This window comes from Coptis chinensis, chromosome 9, assembly GCF_015680905.1.
Source record: "Coptis chinensis isolate HL-2020 chromosome 9, ASM1568090v1, whole genome shotgun sequence".
NCBI lineage: Eukaryota > Viridiplantae > Streptophyta > Magnoliopsida > Ranunculales > Ranunculaceae > Coptis > Coptis chinensis.
In genome coordinates this window covers 61,639,695-61,661,072 of record NC_141464.1, presented here as the reverse complement: position 1 = coordinate 61,661,072, position 21,378 = coordinate 61,639,695, and the positions used below count along the sequence as shown (strand labels likewise).

Genomic DNA, 21,378 nt, shown 5'->3' with positions numbered 1-21,378 from the left:
CCCATGCAAATGATGAGAAATATAGACACTTTGGTGGAGAACATCCAATTAGCTTCACCACTTCCTTGGGGAGGTGGAAGAACACGTACCAATCAATAATCTACCATAAACAGTAAGAAAAATAAGCAAATTGCAAGTTTTTTCATTTCAAAAGATTTGAGTAATCTTTTGTCGAGAAATAAAGAGAGAGTAAAGAGAGTTTATGGTGGTGTCGAGAAATAGAGAGAGAATAAAAAGAGGCGAGGGTTTATGGTGTGAGGAAAAAAATTCAAATGTGAAAAAGATGAAAGAGAGGCTAGGGTTGTTTACGGTGGCGTTGGGATAGTTTTCGGGGGTATTTTTGTCAGTTTATTTTGTTTTAGAAAAGAGTGGTGTTTTGTTAGTTTGTTCGCATATGGGGAGGTTTTATGTAACGATTTTTTGGTGAGGGAGATTAAACCCAGAATCTGGAACGAAAACTAGTTCTATCGCACTTTTTGGCGCAATCCACCAAATCCCAGTTTTTAAATGTTCCGTCCCAGCAATTTTGCCAATTACTATTCCGTCCCCAGTTCTTCCAATGTTCTGTCCCCAATTTCACAGCATGACCAAGTCAGCTGTCCTTGACTTGACTCCATCCAGTTAGTACATGTGCAATGTCAAGTCTACCATTTATCTTGTAAAATTACCAAAATGCCCATTGACTCTCACAAGACCAAAATAGATCAAATTTACATGTCACCATCCTATGTATTTGATCAAACGCCCACAAATATTTTGGAAATGACATGTGTCATCATCATAATTACTCCTAAAATTTTATTGACACGTGTTAAAATCCTGATATTTTCAAAGACCAACGACTAAGATTAAAACCTGGCTCAATTGGGATTGTGGTACTATAGGTCATCATCTTCTTCCTCTTGCCATCATCTTTCTCATATTCAGCCACCGCAATCTCCACCCACCTTTGTTGTCGCCACCGAAACAAGACTACTACTTTTGCTCCCACAAAACTGATAACCCATTAAAAGCGTGAAGTTAGACAATTGAAGAAATAACAATTAAGCATGAAGCTCTAAACTTGGTGTTTGAATAATGTTAGTATCCTACGCTCTCAACCAATCACTATGGTCCACGTGTCCAGTGTCCAAAGTCTAATCACAGGTCTAACATACGACTAAGTCTACTCCAAAACAGAAATCAAGGCATACATACAATCTCTATAAACAGAAATCAATTCGAGCACAATTAAAGCATTCATTAATAGCACAAGGTGTTAAACAGATCGTAACAAACATCCATCTCAAGAACCAAACATAGCGGACGTGCATCATAAAAGGAAAGGAGAGCAAGAGCTCTAATAATTATTATATAACATCTCCACGAGGAAAAGGGGGGAGACAAACCAAATCAATAAAAGGAGGATGAATCTAAACATCTGAGGACATTCTCTCACAGGAGGAAAACCGCCCCAATAAAGTTCAATTTCTATAGAACTACGGATGACTTGATTCTGGTTCGACAAAAGAACTAGATCATTTTTGGTTATGTAAAGGATAAACGAATTTTACCCTTTTACATTGACGCCGTTTGTAGGTCGAAGTTCTTGAGAAAACTACATTTTTCACTTGGTATTCTCAATCCCACGAAGCGCGGTGTTGGCTGTTCCGAAGAGATCAATCAAAAAGCTTGCTTGCCTATGGAGTTGATCAATAAATGAAATTAAAGATAAGTTTTTCCCGATATACAAACTCCCTTATTTGTTTTTTGGCTGCATGATCACATGAACAACCAAAGGTTCAATTCTACTGTTTTGAATTTTCTTGTTTCAATCTGATCAAATATATAATTTCTAGTTTAGTCCCGAGTTGGTATAATTACCGCCTATTCAATATTCATCAGTCACATGATTGTATGTCATTGGCATCTTACATTGCATACCACAAACGAGCTTAATTAATTATGGGGTATGGTAGCACCTATGATACCCCTTGATATGAAGTTGCATGAAGGCACTCGATCACTACATTTGATGTGGTCATCTCTTAGTCCAAATACAATAGGATGAGTGCTGCAGATTTTAAACCATTTATATTGTTCGTATTACCATTCAATCAACCTGGTCATGCCAAAAGATGGTCGTTTGCAACTATTATACTGGAACGTTACAACTTAGATTTGGATTCTTTCATTCATCCTTGATCTCGATTATTTCGATCCATCACCAAATTCTACAGTACATCTTGTATATATCCTGAAGAAACACTTACAATTTATTCATGACTTTTGATTATTATTAATGTCTTTTCACATTGGACTGACCTGATCATAACTATATAGTTGCCCTTGTTAGTCGAACTCTTGTTATTTTAAATATTGCTTATATTAGTGTAACTTCAATTACATTAATGAGCCTCAGCCCCTCGTAAGCATTACACTAAGCTTTCTATTTCCAATTCCTAATACCTAGGATAAGCTATTAATAATCTCTAATGTGTGTTGTCAATTTGAGTCACTTTGACTCAAAGTCTCAATTCCAAACAGACATATACTTACTTGTACCAACAATTATGGGAAGATTGTTGCTTGGAGTTACTTCGGGATCTTCAGTTCATAAGGTTTCAACATGATCGAACTAACAACAAACCTTGTGGACATGGGCATATCCTACCTAAGCTTTGGGCCAGCTGAAGCAGCAGGTCGCCTATAATACGAAGTGGTGATAGCTTAACCAGATATACTTCAGTATATCTGCTTCAGTATATCAGCTCAATGCAAGTTTCAAGTCTCTATTGAATTAACATTCCTCAGATATTAAGAGTCGATGAATTGAGAGGTCACACAATGCATGAGTTGCTTTGGAGCAAACTTTGGCAGCATTATCAATTCGTTGATTCCACTCCAAATTTGGGGCTGTGACAGTTGGGGTCACTTATAATATGACGTGAGGGCCACGACAAGCAGTTGTGGTCACTTACATTAGCATGTTGAACAGATTCATCCTGAGCTAAATCGACTATATAACCTGCATTTTCAATGACTAATATTGCTATTTGGCATTTTTAGTGCCACCTTGCAGGTCATCCACATATTGACCCCTCCTAGGGCAGGGAATCGGGTCGGGTTTGACCCGAATTCGATTCGACCCAAACCCGAATAGTTCGGGTTCAGATCGATTTTTATATCTGTTTACTTATTCGGGTTGGGTTCAGGTTCGGATATATTTTTTGGGTTTTTTTTTTTAAATTTTTAGTGTTATTCGATCGGGTTCAGGTCGGGTCGGGTTCGGATATTAAATTTCGGATATAATCGGGTTGGATTCGGATATAACCATATCCGACTCGAACCCGACCTGATCCCTGCCCTACCCCCTCCCCAATATGCAAATGTTCCACTAAAATTGTCAACCTTGATTATACTACAACTCGACCTACTGCAAGTCGATTACACTCCAAACTAGGGGCTAGCCACAACCATCTCCAAATTGGGGCTAGTCATTGCCATCTAAACATGTTCAATTTAGCTATTACGCTCTACGCACCTCTAGACTTACTACCGTTAGTTTGTACTCACTCCTTGGTGTTAGCATAAATTTTTTACAGTTCAATCAAGTTCCAAAACTGGGGCTAGCTACAGTCACGCCAATTCAAGGCTAACTATCAACCATAGTGATGCCCCAAAAGGCTAGCTATCAACCAATCAGCTTGATGCCCTGCTAAGGATCAAGTTTGATCTGCGAACTACGACTACGAACTACAATGTCAAATTGCCATTAAAGACGCTCAACGGGACTCAACTATAGTGACGCCCACAAAAGGCTAGCTACCAACAATAACTCCTCCAAAAAGCGTACAAATCGACTTAACGCCTATGCAATGGTTAAGTTCGATTCAACTGTAATTGTCACTCAAAGGCTAACTATCAGTCAAATCCAATAAAAAACTGTAAGACCCCAAATTATTTTTCCATTATTTCGTAACAATATTTAGCATTTCGAAATTTGATATTTATTTCTTGGTCAACGGGCTAGTAAATATGGGCTTGACTTTTTTATAGAAAGAGAAAGGAGGGAAAATTAGTATTTTGAATTTTTGTGTAGAGATTTTTAATATTTGGAAAGTTTTCAAAAGATATATTAATATAAGGTATATAATAAATATAGTACTTATAATAGAGAAAAATATTCTATAGTTAGGAATAGAGATATTTGGTAAAATAGGAAGTTTCTAAAATGTTAAGCATAATATAAATTCTTTAGAATTGAAGGATTTATTATAAATTAAGGGTTTTCATAAAAATAAGTTTTTAGAACTAAACAAATAAAAAAAAAAAAGAACGGAGACAAGGCGGATCGTGCGTCTTCTAGCTAGCTTGGGATCGGTTTTCTTTCATATGCTAAATACTCTTTTTCGCGATACTAGAGGTGAGTGGTTATATTTTTTAAATCTATTTCACCGAACCTCTGAAAAAAGTGGTATGCGTCGAGTTTTTCCAGCTCAGTTTCTTTGTGCTGCCTATTCTTCTTTCGATATTTTCCTTATCCTGCTGAATTGTTAAACTTGCCGAATTGCTAAAATAGTTAAAGGTTATATATTGTTTTCTTAATTATTGAAATTATTGGATTGTTGGAACTATGAATAAAGTAATGGCTGCGCAAACCCAGAGAACAGAGAAATTGTCATGCATATGATTTGAACATGTATAATGGGTATAATGTTGTTGTTTTGGGTTGTTGGATGATGTCGGGGGATTAAGGTTTTTTGATGCTGGTTGTTGGCTGATTGGGTGGGTGCTGTGAAGGTTGAAAGAGGCGTTAATGGTGTCAAACGCCATTTGTGAGCAGTGAGGATTTTTGGGTTTTGATTATACCCCAAAGGTTTGGTTTTTTATGGGGATCAAAACCCAACCGTTTGGTGGTGGTTGGGGGTTGGCAGAGGTGCTGTTCGGAGCAGGAAGACTCGTTAATGGCGACGCGATCCAATTTGGGGGAAGAGTGAGTGATGGAAGCAAATTGGTTTTTGTGTTAATTAAAGTGGTTGGGTTTTTCCTCCTGAGTGTTTTTTGTTAGGTTTGGAGTGCCGGTGGATGGTTGATGGTGGCTGATCCGGTGGTGAAAGGAGATATTGAGGAAGAAGGAGGGGTGGCGATCTGTTTCTGTTTTTTTTGTTGGGCTTGGGGCGGAGTTAGTTTGTTTTCTTTGGGCCAGTTTCATTTTAGTTATTTTTGGGCCGAACCAATTTGTTTGTTTCTTGGGCGGTTTTATGTTTTGTTTGGGCTGGGTCCATATGACTTGAATTGGGTCCGGTTGAATAAATAGGTTGGTTTTAGACTTTTGGTTTTGGGCCTTGGTTTTAGGCTTTTCTCTTTGTTTTGTTTTGGTTAATTGGGTTTAGGATTGTTGACTGTTGGACTTGACCTGTTGACCAGTCAACCCTTTGACTGTTGACTGTTGAGTTTGTTTACTTTTTATATATTAAATTTTATGGATTAATCCAATGGTAGCATGTTGTGGAAGCCTATATAAACTGTTTGTCATTATCTAAGAAAGATTTGACGTTGCTATTGTGCAATTTTTGACACGTGACGAGATTGAAATTTTAAGAGACGTGATATTCCTAAAACGCTATAAAAATGTTATGTGATACGTTTGGAGAAATTGTGACATTATGTGGTATGTGGAAATTGTTGTTCTATTAAATGATATGATATATTAGGATATATATTAAATGCGATATTTTTTGAGAAATAAATGTAAACGCTCCATCATTATATCTGTGAGATGCTACTATGAGGTATTATAGTATTTGTGGATATTTTCAAAGAGATTGTGGTTTAGTGCAATATATTTTATTTGGCACGTGAAAGAATGAAAATGAGAGGTATTGTGATATTTTCAAATAATGTGGCTTAGTGCAATAATTTATGTGGCACTTGATAGAGTGAAATGATTATGAGATATAAAGGTATGAGACCTGCATAAATTATATAACGAAAATCCTAAAACCTAGCTACCACAACTCATGTGATTGACTCATGTGTAGGGCGTATGTGATATGATTGGCCCTTGTATAGGGTGTATGAGATGTTGATTGACCCATGTGTAGGGCAATCGTAGTCGAATAGTGGCTTAATTTTTTCGTTCGCAAAATTAGAACGAGACACGATATTTTATGCCGAATAGTAGCAATACCCATATAATGGCGTTCGTGTGGGGGTTACCTGGTATGCGATATCCCGCTTAGGATAACTACGCACGGAGTGGTTCATTACGTGAGGGGAGGCATGTGGATGTCCATGTTTGGCGTTGGGAAGCGATTGTAGTAGCCAGGGAAACTAGGTAAGACATAGAGACAACGTGATTCTAGAGACACTTGAAGAAACTCTAAACAATATTTGTGATGATATATCAAAGTGTACGTTAAATCTATAATAAATGATTTATTGTATTTTATGTTGCATTCACAATGGTTTTGTATAAGGGTGGGTTGAATTGATTATTTATGCAGGTATGACCCACTCTGTGATTAGGCCTACACCAGTGTAAGTATAGAGTATGTTTTAGTTTTGTTATTTTATTATTAGATACAGTTGATCTAGTACGGTTTGAAGCTAAGGCGCCTCAGTGGAGGAACTACCAGTCTTAATTATTGTATTTAAGAATGTTGTATTATTCGTTGGATGTAAAGGCGCCTCAGTGGAGGAACTAACTGCCTTATTGATGGTGTATATTTATATATAAGTATGATTTGTATTTTAAGGCTACTCATACCAGCATTGTCTATAATGCTAACCCGATTTGCATGTTTGCTTATCGGGTGTGTTCATAAAATGAACCCAGTTGATAAGTCTTGATAAGATTAGTGTTGAAGGTTGGTTGCTGCTTGTGGGTTGCGCTAGCGTCTCATTATGGGATATGTTTTGTTTTCCCTTGAGGTGCAATAGATTTTAATTAAGACAATGTTTTTTTTGTATTTTTAGTTGTAATTATAATTAAAAAGTTATTGAAAGGAAATTTGTAACTTAATCATATTTGTGAATTTTTGTAATGAAGAAAACTTTTGTTTATTTAAATTTTTTATTGGTTTCCAATTATTGGAATAGTTAAACGGATAAAGAGGTTTTTGGAAGTTGAGAGTGTATCACACCTCGAAAATCGAAGAGTCGGGAACAAATATTGTTTTTCTGATTTTGTCGAAATTCGGGGTGTGACAAAAACGCCCCCAAAAGGCGTACAAATCTCACTGTAGTTGATTATATTCTCACTATAGTTGTGAAAATTTTGGAAGTGAGGTAGTGGAAGTTTGCTAAAATAATTTTTTTGGGGGGAGGGCGGTGTGCGAGTCATTATAGTTTGAAGATTTTTCTAGACAATTAGTTATGTGGTAGTGGAGTTTTTCTAATCTTAGGGGGTGCGTGACGCACTTATATCCATATATGAGATTCCTGTCAAACCCACAATAAGTAACACTGCAAGTCCTCTCAATTGTTTCTTAACCTCTTGATTCTGGAGATGAAGAGAGGCCAAGAATAAAGAGAAAATAGTACAAAAAGACATGAAGTTTTTCATAGTATGCATGTAGTATAAACATATTATACCTGCTGCTACTTGCTCCTGTAAAATCCAATAAACCAATAAGGGTAAGTTTCAATAGTGTTCAAGTTGATGAAGCAACTAATTTCAAATTAACACCCATTTTATATATTTATGCACATAAGCAAGACAATAAGCCGGTGTTGAATTCTCCAATGTTTGGTGCCTAGTGTATACAACATAAACATTGCAATGATCAAAATCAATAATTCTAGCAGAGGTACATATCAATTCTTACAACTTTGTATTTGTCTGTATGAGGATCATGACCAAAGCTTAGATTAAACTGTCGACGATCACCAACAGTTCTCTTTTCAATTTCATCTAAATTAAATAGAACTTCAATATATTCTTTGGTAGCTAGATTGCATATCACCATAGACGTCTTTTGGTCCGATAAATAAATCAATCCATTGCATGATGTAGAAAGCTGTATTTTGCTTTCCATGTATAGAAGCGACCAAGGCCGATATAGTGTGTATAGAGTACGACTGCAAGCCCTCGGGAGCTTCGAGATGTTCAGTAGCTAGAGTGCGCCCCGTGTTTCTCAAGCCACCGAATTGTTTTGTTTTCTATTTTGTAAACTCTATATAAACAATTGTAATCTCTTTAGAATTCAATTAAGTAAATATACACTGAATTGAATTGAATCCTTTGGTTCTACATGGTATCAGAGCCAAACCATTGAAATTCGCTACATTGAATCCTTGAATCTTAAACCCATTATTGAATCCTTGAATCTTAAACCCCTATCACAAAGTTTTATTTTTTTTTTAATTTTCTTCAAAAACCTAAATCGTTTTTTTCTGCAATGGCTGAATCTGACAACAATTCTTCAAGCATCATTCATCACCACTACACCCCACAAGACAACTCAGTGTTCCCAAAAACTATTCCATTAGATGAGTCCAACTATACCATTTGGGCTCCTCTCATGTGAATGCGGATTGGAGCAAGGGGAAAGCTTGGTTATTTGACTGGCACAAAGGTTGAACCGCTTATGAATTCGTCTGAATATAAAGTTTGGGCAACAGATAATGAAAAGGTAAAAAGCTGGTTTATTGATTCTATGGAGATTTCTCTTATGAACCGTTATATTCGTTTTCCTACTACAAAAGATATTTGGGAGGCTGTAGAGAAGACCTTCTATGATGACTCTGATGAAACTCGAATTTTTGAATTGAATATGAAGTGCTTTGAAGCGAAGCAAAATGGGAGACTTATTCCTTCCTATTACAACGAATTGGTGGCTATGTTCCAGAAGATTGATGAGAGAGTGACCTCCCAGAATAACAGTGTTGAAGCTGTAGTCCATGAAACGTCCACGATGTCCAGAATGCATGTTCATATGTTTTTACGTGGACTAGATCGAGTAGTATGATCAAAAAGTGTGGAGAGATCCTTCGAAAGAACCTAAATTTTCTTTGAACAAAGCTATGCTTACATTAAGTAAGGTACAATCTGAGAAACAGGCTATAGGGCGCTCTGTATCAACTGAATCCTCTGTCTTGGCTGTTCATAGCAAGACAACTCCTCCAGTTTTTTCTAGTCCTCCACGCCATCCTAAAGGTAAATCAAATTCTTGGGTAGATAAAAAGTGTGGTGTTTGCGGAGATTTGGGACTTCTCGAAGAGGCCACGAAAGAATTTAAGCAAAGCCGCCATTGCTAATGTTGTGAATGGAGACAATGCTTTGGCTAGTGCCCGCAATCAGGTATGATGGTAAGGTTATTTCGACTAATACATGGATAATTGATTCAGGTGCATCTGACCATATGACAAATGACCCTAACCTTGTGAAAAATCTTAGACCTTCACCTCAAACCGTTATTTCTACTGTTGATGGTACTCTAACTTCGGTTAGCGGAGAAGAGTCTATTGAGTATCTAAAACCCTCACTCTTGAATCTGTCTTAGTTGTTCCATCCCTTGCCTATAACCTATTGTATGTTTGTCAAATTATCCTAGCACTTGCATGTACTGTGACATTCTATCCATCTTTCTGTGTTTTTCAGGACATTCTGACTAGACAGATTCTTGGTTATGGTGTTAGAAAGGGAAACTCACTACTACCGGGCTTGATGTAAACCCGACGAAAACAAAAGAATTTTAAAGCAAGTTAATCAGGTTAATAGGGTCAAGAATGCAAAGGAAGTTGTGTGGTTATGGCATCGTAGGTTAGGTCATCTATCTTTTAGTTATTTGAAAAGGTTGCAACCTCAGTTATTTTCAGTTGTTAGTGAGTCTGAGTTTCATTGTGACATTTGTGAACTGGCCAAGAGCCACCATATTTCATATTCACCAAGTATTAATAGATGTCCTGTTCCTTTTATAAAAATTCATTCTGATGTTTGGGGTCCTGCCAAAGTTTCTTCATTTTCTGGAGCTAGATATTATATGACTTTTATTGATGACTACACTCGCATGATGTGGGTGTCATTACTGAAAAACAAAAGTGATGTATATGGGATGTTTACTGATTTTTACAAAATGGTGGCGACGCAGTATCAACAATCTATCAGGGTCTTTCAGTTTGATAATGGTGGAGAATTTGTGAATGGCCTCATGTTTGAATTTTGCCGGTTAATTGGAATTCGTCATCAAACCTCCAATTCTGGTACCCCCCAACAAAATGGTCTAGCCGAACGGAAGAACAGGCAGTTGTTGGAGGTTGTTCGTGCTTCCTTGTTTGGCATGAATATATGTACTTCGATCCTATTAGGGTGAAGCAGTGAAATTAGCAGCCTATGTTATCAACCGTACTCCCTCACGGGTAATTGAGTTCTAGAAACCTTATCAGAAACTCCATGCACTTTTGTCCATCCCATCTATGCCTAACTTGGAGCCTCGGGTGTTTGGATGTACAACTTATGTTCATATCCCACAACCAGAATGAAGTAAATTTGATCCTCGTGCAAAGAAGTGTATTTTTGTGGGTTATGCAGAGTTTCAGAAGGGGTATAGGTGTTATGATCCGATTACTACCAAGATGTATATATCTCTTGATGTCTCATTCAATGAATCAAACCCATATTACTCAGAGGGAGTTTCCCAGTCTTCCCTTCAGGGGGAGAGTGGCGGTGAAGGGAATCCTGATGTCTTTGGAGAATTGGAACACTTGGAGGAACGATTTGAAGTTCCTAAAGCAGAAATTGATCATGTAATAGTAGAGACAGAAGCACATGATCTGGATGTATCTGAAACTATAGTACACGACGACATTTCCCCTTCTACATCAATAACTGAAGATTTTGGAGAATTGGAACACTTGGAGGAACGATTTGAAGTTCCTAAAGCAGAAATTGATCATGTAATAGTAGAGACAGAAGCACATGATCTGGATGTATCTGAAACTGTAGTACACGACGACATTTCCCCTTCTACATCAATAACTGAAGATCTCTATCAAAATGCTCCGCCTCAAGTACCTCCTATAACCTTTAATGAGTCTGTTGGGGTAGAAAGTCTTGAACCTAGACAATCACAAAGAGCTAAGAAACAATATGAACCAGACATCAAAGCCAATGCTAAATACCCTATAGCTAACTCTATGTCTAACCATAGCCTTTCTGAAACCCATGCACTTGTCATAAATCAATTGTCTACTGTATCTATTCCTAGTAACTTGCAGGATGCTTTGAAAGATTCAAAATAGAAAAAAACAATGAATGAAGAATTGGAAGCCCTTCAAAAGAATGTAACATGGGAGGTAGTTGATATGCCTGTTGGAATGAAATTTATTGGATGTCGTTGGGTGTTTACCGTGAAGCTTAATGCAGATGGAACTATTGATAGATATAAGGCGAGATTGGTTGCCAAGGGATACACACAACATTATGGAATTGATTATGAAGATAGTTTCGCACCTGTAGCGAAAATCAATACAGTCCAGATTTTAATTTCACTTGCAGCAAATAGAGATTGGCCCTTGCACCAGCTTGATGTGAAAAATGCATTCTGAATGGGAACTTGGAGGAGGAAGTATACATGGATATGCCTCCGTGTGTGAACCATCCCAAAGATGTTGGGAAGGTGTAAACCGAAGAAGGCTTTGTATGGCACAAACAAAGTCCAAGAGCTTGGTTTGGAAGACTTACCACGCATAATGAAAGTTTTTGGGTACAAACAGAGTAATTCTGACCATACCTTGTTTATCAAACACAAGGATGGTAAGATTACAGGTCTAATTGTGTATGTTGATGGCATGATCGTTACAGGAGATGATCCGAAGGAAATAAATGAATTGCAGAAGTATTTGTCGAAGGAATTTGAAATGAAGGATCTAAGACAACTGAAGTATTTATGGGTATTGAAGTTGCAAGGTCTAAAAAGGGGATTTCACTCTCATAGAGGAAGTATGTCCTTGATTTGCTTGCTGAAACCGGGATGTTGGATTGCAAACCGATGGAAACACCCATTGAGATGAATCACGGACTCGCCATTCATTCTGACCAAGTTCCTACTAATAAAAGCAGATATCAGCGTCTTGTAGGAAGGTTAATCTATCTATCTCATACTAGACCTGATATTGCTTATGTTGTGAGTGTGGTTAGTCAATTTATGCATTGTCCTAGTGAAGAACATATGGATGCAGTCTTTCGTATCCTGAAGTATTTGAAAAAAGCATCTGGCAAAGGTTTACTATTTGGAAAGTATGATGCATTGGATATTGTTGGATACACGCATGCATTAGGGTGGTGATAAAACTGATAGACGGTCTACATCAGGATATTTCACTTTTGTCGGTGGAAATCTTGTAACTTGGCGTAGTAAGAAGCATAAAGTTGTTGTCATATCGAGTGCAAAAGCTGAATTTTGAGGTATGGCACAGGGAGTATGTGAATTATTATGGATCCGTACTGTCTTGATGGAATTGGGCTTCGAACTTCAAAAGCCTACGGATTTACATTATGATAATAAAGCTGCCATTCAAATTGCACATAATCCAGTTCAGCATGATAGGACAAAGCATGTGGAGGTTGATCGTCATTTTATTAAAGAAAATCTTGACATGAAGGTTATTCGTTTTACATTTGTAACCTCTGAGGAGCAATTAGCTGATGTTCTTACCAAAGGTGTATCCCACAAGGTGTTTGACAGCTCAGTTCACAAGTTGGGCATGATTGACATATATGCACCAACTTGAGGGGGAGTATAGAAAGCTGTATTTTGCTTTCCATGTATAGGGCGCGACCTACGCCTCAAGCTTTCGAGATGTCCAGTAGCTAGAACACGACCCGCGCCCCGTGTTTCTCAAGCCACCGAATTATTTTGGTTCCTATTTTGTAAACTCTATATAAACAATTGTAATCTCTTTAGAATTCAATCAAGTATATATACACTGAATTGAATTGAATCCTCTAGTTCTACACACGAGACGATTACAATGAATTCGCATGGAAGTGAAAGTTTGTACCAATTCGTGATACTAGTACCACACGCCTGGTTATCGCACAATAACGAACTAAAGCTACCATCTTTTTTTGAAAATAGGAGCCTTTGGTTATTTTCGTTTGCCTGATCGAGATGCAATTTAATAAAATTGGGGATAGTGATTAACTGAAGCACATATTTGCATAGACACTTGCATCGCACCAATGACTAGATTAACAGGTAATTTTGCAAGGATTTCGATCATGACATCTTCTGGTAATGTAGAGTCCACTGTGACAATCTCGCAGCTTCTTATTGGTGCTCTTCTTGTTCTTCCTCCGCTCCTGATATGCCTCCATAATTCATAAAAACCAAACAATAGTGCTGATTAATTTGAGGAACATCATGTGATACTTTCGCACTGGTATTGGTGAATTGGATGCCAACTACGGGCTCTTTTTTTATAATTTAATTCGTCAAGGAGAGTTATTCTTAACTTTAAGAACACGTATCTGTTCGTATAGTCGGTATAGAAATCTTTGGGATCTACATTCTATGTAGAAATCTTCTATAATGGACCGATGTATCCTTTTAAAAACAAAACCAAAAATTAGAAGTCCCTAATAGATTGGTTAGGAATGCAAAACAAATCTATTAAAACCTAACCAACCGTGTCTTCCTTGTTTGAAAAGACAGAATGAGATGTTTGAGCAGAGCATGTTGTCAGTTTTTAATTTTTATCACGGTGTTTACTAGGTTTTGTGACTATATTCCTGCAGTTCGATTTGGCGACTTCCTATACACATTAAGCTCCATCACTGAATGTTCATTGAGCTGAGATGCAGAACCAACAAGTCACATGAAGTCAGTTTACTTGACTTGAAATACAAGTTAGTAAAAGAATGTATCTGAATTGAAATACAAGTACAAAATCTAAGCATATCTAAATTGAAATACAAGTACAATAACAGTGAAACAAAGAAATATATGAATACAAGTGTTTTCTATTTATCAATTTATCCCCCAATCAACATAAGTTTAAAGATAATCGAGATCACAAAAGGGATATTCACTTCCTCCACTTCCCCCTTCCAAAATTTGTATAAAATGCTCGCCCCTAGGCTGCCAACAAACAAGCACAAGCATCTGATTTATAACCCAAACCTATCCCTGTAGGCCTGTACAAACTTCAATGTTTAAAGAGGCATCACATCTTGAAGGTTTTCTGGCAAAGGGAAGTTCTGTGAACCAAACGTATGGAGGGAACTATTTTGAATAAAAACTGCAACACCACATTTGCTGCTGTTGAAACCTTCCCACAATGAAAAATTTACTGTTCCACTAATAGTTTTCTTGGCTGAGATGTCTTTGACTACGCACAACTTCTCAAATTTTCGCACAACACAATCGTTGCTCAGAACACGTCCCTTATTCTCACCCTTTGGACAATTTGTCACCAACCCATTTTCGTATAGAGCCACCATTACATCTGCGCCATGACTGTCCACCTTTGTCCTTAGAGCTCCATTTATGGAGACTTGTAATGTGTCTGGTGATGATTTTTGGAATGTAACCTGTTCAATCAACAAGAATGCAAAGATCACAATCCATTCGCATATTAAAAGGAGGTAGTTACTGAAAACATAGACCAAAGTTTCATGGATGTGGATGTACTATGTAGTGTGTCCTCTAGCTAAATTATGAACACAGACCCATCCTGCTTGCCAATCACTGAATCAGCCTACAGCTAGAATGTCTTAATAGCCTGCTAATCTAAACACAATTTTTGGACGTTATCAGTTTGGGCCAACACCATCGGGCCGAATGTGGTGAAATAGGCCTTAGCTCAAGTCTACCTAACTCTAGATGTCAACTTGGCTTGTTGAGTTGTTGGTACTTGGTGGTGTATTTGCGAAGTAGATCTGGTGTAGACCTTTATTTCCTATTAAAACCACCATCAAATTCGTTGGCAATGGTCCACCCATTTCAAAGAAGCATGGCATCGTGCCCATTGATCTCAAACCACAAAAGGTTTCAGAAGTACCGGAGGACAAAATTGTTTGGTGCGCAAAGGCACAACACAAAAAGTTTTACACATATATTTGAAAGGAGAAAAATGTCAATTAAAAGAAGGCCCAAATTATCCACCAGTAGTCCAATATATTGGACAATTGAACCCTGTTTTTACAAATTAAGCATATTGTGGATGTGTCAGAATTCAGACTGATATATACAGTGATAGTTCCTACATATATCGCTTTTGCTTTTTGAAATATCGAGATACTTTCGTGCCAAATTAGAATGCCTTGGTGCGAGTGTGCGACCCTTGGTGGATATGTGAATGTCACGTTATGAAGAATTTCTGAATATATGATAGTACAACTACAAATATTGAATGAAATGAGGTCTACTAATGGTTCTAGACTTCTAGGAGACTACGAGTGATGACATTATTTTAGCCCGAATGTGGCGGCAGCTCAACATCCCCGGATTGCTTAGGCCTTAGGATCATTTTCTCATTTTTCTGTATAGTTTTCAGCAGTCATAAAGTCTTCTGACTTCAATACTAACTAATACCATGCATCTTCTAGGCCTAATATCAGCAGAATATATTTTTCAATTATTAGGAATCTTTGCTTAACACCTAAAAGAAACAAATATAATGTTCATGTAAACTCTGTTGCTGTACCTGTAAAGTTGGTGCTGGGAATCTCACGGCAGATCTGATCTGGGAAAGTAATTCATCTTCATCAGTACCAACACACTGGGCCCTACCTTGAACAACAATTTGAGGAGTAAACATTGTATCCAACCTCAGAGCTTCAACATAAGCCTTTTGTCTAACGGTGCATAAACTGGACGCATATGGATCTTTCCAGCCCATGTAATCCCAATAGTCTACATGAAATGCAAGTATAATCACAGGTACATCTAGCTCAAAATCTCCTCTTCCAAGCCTCGAGATAAGTAATTCAGCCTCGGGTGATGTTTTACAACCTTGTGAAGAGAATAGTTCGACCAATATGGCTCCGCCTCTTTTTTGTTCCTCCGATACTATATCGGCTGTAGCTGTTTCGGACGATTGTGTACGCATTTTCCTCGAGGATTGAGGATATGTATTTCGTCCGAAACATGCAAAGAGACGGGGCGCCATCCCGTCTCTGCCACACTTGTGGAAATGGGATGGCTCAGAGATTGAAGGAATGTTGGAGGAATGAAGAGATAGAAAGAGAGATTTTTAGTTTGTGGAAAAGAGGAGGAAGAAATCTAGAGAGGTGGAATGAGTAGGAATGTTTTGTTTTTAGGAAGGCAGAGTGGGTGGAGGGTAGAAAAAGGTGGCGAAGGTGATGGGAGAACGGTCTGAATGTTTTCCTTTAGTATATTTTTCTGCTTTTGGAACTAACTTATTATGAGACGTGGCGTGATAAAATGTGACCAACAGTGATGGGTCGGTGATGCGTTTCTTTGTAGGTGTGTGCTGTGGATTTGGTTCAACTCGTTGTCAAACTTAACTTTTGTCATAAGGGAGCAGCAAGCCAGCAAGTACGTGGAAATGAAGACAAGATAAAAGAGATTCATTTGGGGACTGTATTCTGGTTTTGGGCTTGATATTTGGAACATGGATAGTATTGTCTCACCGATAAACCAACGCCTTGTTGGGTATTTCCCTTAAAAAGCCTTACAATCTTCACTTAAACGGTTAAACCATTCAAGTTAAATTTTTTCCTCATCCGTCTGGGACAAATTTCGTTTAACACTCCTGGTTAATTAACGACTCAAATTGTCAATTCTCCAGTAATCTCGAACTTATATAGAGGCAAACTAAATTCTATGAATATAAGAGGAGGTTCTGGAAGAGAAATATGTAAGACACCCCTAGAAATTTTGGGTGGAATAATCTCAACATATCCACCAAGATCGATCTAACATGCGCTCATTACATTTTTGAGAACAAAAAAAAAGTGTTAGAGCGCTAGCCACGCTAGCTATCTAGACAGCTAGACTCTAGTATTATACCAGGGTTGAGGCTTGACCATAGAGTTCATCCAAAATCACGATAGCTTATGTACTGAATGAAAGTCCGAAACAGATGAGCAAAGAAGTTTTGGAATGAAGTTATGATATTGGTAAGAAGTTAAAACCAGTAAACAGTCAAAGAAAAATAGAAAATGGTGTCTAATTAATAAAATCATGCATTAGGATTGGCAGCACCGACCAGATCTACAACACATACCATTTACAAACTTGTTTATAGGACTTTATATGATGATAGGAAGTTAATACACGTTTATATGCATGCAAGAAACTCAAATTTAATTTACGTATACGTATACAAACTATACAATAGGACATGAAGAACAGTAATTGTTTACGTTTTCTAATGGTAATATTTTAATTTGATCCATCCCATATTAGTCCTTTAGTTAGTTCTCCAACAGCTTAATACATAACATTTCGTAACGATTCTTCTGATTGTTTCACCATATCTTGGGCATCGACCTTCTTAGCTACTACTGAATTAGATAGCAGCGAGATTCTTTTTAGTTGAGCAAACGATTCAACATTTTTCTCATGTTGATGAAGGATTCTGAGACTGTTGTTACACTACTTCACCAGATTGGGAATTAAAAGACACGTTTAAGGACGCTGGCCACCTGTCTTTTTATAGTAATTCTGTTGTAGTGCACCTACTTAAGCCTTGATCCTTTACTGATTCTACAAATCCAACGGTTCCCACCACCGTCCATGCTCTGGCAATTGAAGTCATTATGTACTATATATGTAATCCTTGCTGATCTTAGAATTGCTCGATTGCTATGAATGTGATAAGAGAAAGAGAAATGTAAGTGGCATATATATACTAGCCATTTGGCCCGGCCTATGGCCGGACTTGCTACATAGATAGCTAAAGACTCAAAAGTCTAAAATCCATTTGAATAAATATCTAATTAGCAGAATGAGCTTTGATGAATTTCTAACACGGCCATTACTGATATAACATGTCAAGTACAAATCAAATAATCTTTTATATATATAATCAAATCACTTTTCTTTAAAAAAAGATAATACCAATGTCGATCCCGTGATTGAGAGTGTTCGAGGCATACCACTTTTGAGAATTGGGAAAAGACGTTTCATATAATCAGCACAGAGAACAGGATCAGCAACATTGTTAATAACACCACTAAGGAATTTTAAAGAACCCAGAGTTCTTTTGTTTTCTCTTGGGCTTCCAAAAGGTCTCTACTTGTCAATAAAGTGCTTAACAGATGGTTTAATTTCCAAATCTCTTGTGGCTTCATCTGTATGGGGACAGTCCTTCACATCTAATGCTTCCTTCTCCACTTTTATGAATTCTCCTTCCGAAGCATTTTCCTCTTCTGGCTCTTTGATGTCTTTTTCCTCATGCTTCAATGCCCCATTGGCTAAAACTTCGTCTTTCCCTGCATCAACCTGTAACAAAATATCATTATCAGAGTCAATATCACATAACAGATTAGTCCAAAAATAGGATGAAAATACAACAATGGATACATAGGACATGCTACTTGTGAAGTTTGATATGCAAAGCCCGAGGTAAGGTTAAAAAAAGCAGCAGTCACAAAGATAGACGCATGGTGAGGACACACGAAACGGTGCTACAGAAACATAGAGTTATGCAGCAATCACTTACTGAAGCACAATTTAACGACTGCTATTTTTTATGTAAACATAGACGTTAAAAATGTTCCCATTGGCTGCCATTTTTCAAAAAAAAAAAATACAACCTTGTGTAGGGAAACTAAGCACGACATAATACTATATACATTAACTTAGACAACAATTTAGTCTAAACAACAGCATCGCTAAACATAAATGTAAAAGTGAATGGCCATAAATGAAGGAAAAAGTTAAATAGGCTACGAACTATAAAAGGTAAAGAAGGGGAGAACTTTTTGGCTACGCTGCATTTAAGATTGGTAAACTGAAATGATGTCAAAAGTAATGCATCCACCAAAGAGATGTCTTATTACATTGTGAGTCAACACTTAAGAGATATACAAAGACCCACAAAAGAATGGTATGTAGTAGACACCCTAGTGAAGATTAATCTTAACACACCTGAAAAATGGGAGTCGCAGAACACACACTCCTGGATTAATTGTAGATAGCCTGATAGTGCTATTGCAATTTGAAAGTACAACAAAATCACTCTAAATACAAATCTGATCTAAACAAAATAATAAATGATAATGGAAAAAATAAATAAATGAATGAAAATGTGAAATAAAAAACTATGGGGCAGTCACATACTAATAAAAAAATTGGAATACATATATTGAATAAAAACCATATACGTAGACAATTAGAAAGAAGTGCCATTTAGATATATCTTATCAGTCAGGCACACAAAAAAAAATCGTGTGGAACATGAAAGTGATGACTCATGGTGGGCAATTGTCAAAATGGAGCACGTGCAAGACGATTAATATGTATCATATGGGTCAAAAACAGATAGCATGCAAATATGCAATGTGATTCAGATCAAATGATTTAAGCAAACATATTCTATCACCTCGATCAATCCATATTAAGTAGCATAATTTTCATCTGATAGCAACATGGTGTATGCTTACAAAAGAAAAGTATACAAACAAAGGAAGCGTAAACTAACATATAGAGAGTACTCAACATATTAAATTATAAATGAATATACGGCTTTGAGGGTCATCCTATTATTTAAAAAATAGATGGATGTGGTTTTTCACATATTCACGGCTCTTCTGTTTGGGCAAGCATGTGGGTGTGGGTGTGGGGTGTAAGGAGAGGAGAACGTGGGAATAATTGAATTAGCTCCAGAAATCTTCAAAGCTGTAGAGGTAATAGAGATGGTTGAAGAATACATTTATTATTAATTAAAAACAAAAACAAATATAACTTTCTCTAGTTGCAGTTGTCACATGTGAGTTAACGTATCAACTATCAAATGTGAATTTCCTATTTATAGAGGAAGAAAGTGTTACAAACTTAACATAAGCCATCTTATATCGTCTACCATTACATTTGAGTCAAAGAAATGGCAATGAAGATCTTTCTGGCATTGATAGTAGTGTATGGCTTGATATCCATTGTGGATGCCTTTTTTGCTTCTGGATGGACAAAAGCCCATGCTACCTTTTATGGTGGCAAAGTGATGCCTCGGAACAATGGGTAAGGAAAATTTTCACTCTTTATATATACGGTTAAGTTTTTCCTTTCCTTATTTAAAGTCGAAAAGACATGCAACTCAATTCTCGGTTGTTTACTGAGGGGAGCTTGTGGGTATGGTAATCTATATTCTACCGGATATGGGACCAGTCGAAAGCATTAAAATCTTGCTGCTCAACGATGGGGCTTCTTGTGGGCAATGCTATAGGATCGTATGTGACTATAACGCGGATTCAAGGTGGTGTTTGAGAGGAAAGTCTATAACTGTCACTGCCACCAACTTCTGTCCTCCAAATTTTGCCCAAGCAAGCGATAACGGTGGATGGTGCAATCCACCACTCCAGCATTTCGATATGGCTCAACCTGCATGGGAAAAGATTGGTATTTACAGAGGCGGAATCGTGCCTGTATTGCTCCAAAGGTTGGTTACTTTCATCTTTCCTACACTGTTTCTTCTCTTGTATTCGCCTACCATGTAACTCACAATTTTGCGTGTGACACTGCAGGGTGCCATGCAAGAAACATGGAGGTGTAAGGTTCACAATTAATGGGAGACACTAATTTGAACTTGTATTGGTAAGCAATGTGGGAGGAAGTGGATCAATTCAGTTTGTGTCAATCAAAGGTTCAAAAACTGGATGGCTGACAATGTCAAGGAATTGGGGAGCTAATTGGCAGTCAAATTCCTATCTCAATGATCAATCACTCTCCTTCAAGGTTTGTATTCTTGTTTAAAGCTGGGATTGAACCTGTGAACCAAAGGCTATCATAAACCCAGTGTCGTCCAAACTGAGGACATAGGTTGATCTCAAAATGGTTAACATATGTGAATTAAATCTATTTTAAAAACACAATTGTAGATTAGAGAGGTGTTGGTGGTTCTGTAAAGCATTCTAAAAGGATAATGATCATAATGTGGAGTCCCGGAATAGGTTGAAAGTTGAAACACGGGGGTGACTGGATCAACTTCTCCTCTTCATCAATAGGAGCTAATTCTCGTGCCTATCATTTGTGGAAAGAAGGTCTACTACGGTGGGATCGAAGTCCGTCATAGTTACTTCGAATCCATGCAGATGCACCTTTAATTAGATTCATCTATCAAGTATTAAATAAATGTAAATTCTAAATCTCGACCTTAGTTTCTAGGTGCACCCACAAAATAAACAACAAATATAAAATAGAAAGAAACTGAATCATAAAAAGGGAGCGATCATCGATGGAGATATGACCTACATACCTTGATTCT

The 21,378-nt window shown here is 37.3% G+C and overlaps 2 protein-coding genes, 1 long non-coding RNA gene and 1 pseudogene across 3 annotated transcripts; 2 read left to right on the top strand and 2 right to left on the bottom strand.

Annotated features, from left to right (window-relative positions):
* The first annotated feature begins 8,513 nt into the window (after window positions 1-8,513).
* Window positions 8,514-8,954, top strand: LOC147477188 (uncharacterized). Its single transcript, XM_086585933.1, has one exon. It carries the CDS (start codon window positions 8,514-8,516, stop codon window positions 8,952-8,954), a length of 441 nt encoding a protein of 146 aa, XP_086442059.1.
* Window positions 8,955-13,928: 4,974 nt separating this feature from the next.
* Window positions 13,929-16,309, bottom strand: LOC147477187 (uncharacterized). The gene is made up of 2 exons (XM_086584351.1): window positions 15,634-16,309; window positions 13,929-14,518 (listed from the first exon to the last, which is right to left on the bottom strand). Exons 1-2 carry the CDS (start codon window positions 16,096-16,098, stop codon window positions 14,141-14,143), a joined length of 843 nt encoding a protein of 280 aa, XP_086440477.1. The 5' UTR covers window positions 16,099-16,309; the 3' UTR covers window positions 13,929-14,140.
* Window positions 16,310-17,953: 1,644 nt separating this feature from the next.
* On the bottom strand, window positions 17,954-19,466 carry LOC147477186 (uncharacterized). Its single transcript, XR_015208680.1, has 2 exons — window positions 19,047-19,466; window positions 17,954-18,398 (listed from the first exon to the last, which is right to left on the bottom strand). It is a non-coding gene; the product is annotated as an uncharacterized LOC147477186 (long non-coding RNA).
* Window positions 19,467-19,657: 191 nt separating this feature from the next.
* On the top strand, window positions 19,658-21,046 carry LOC147477185 (expansin-A1-like; annotated as a pseudogene).
* The last annotated feature ends 332 nt before the right edge of the window (window positions 21,047-21,378 follow it).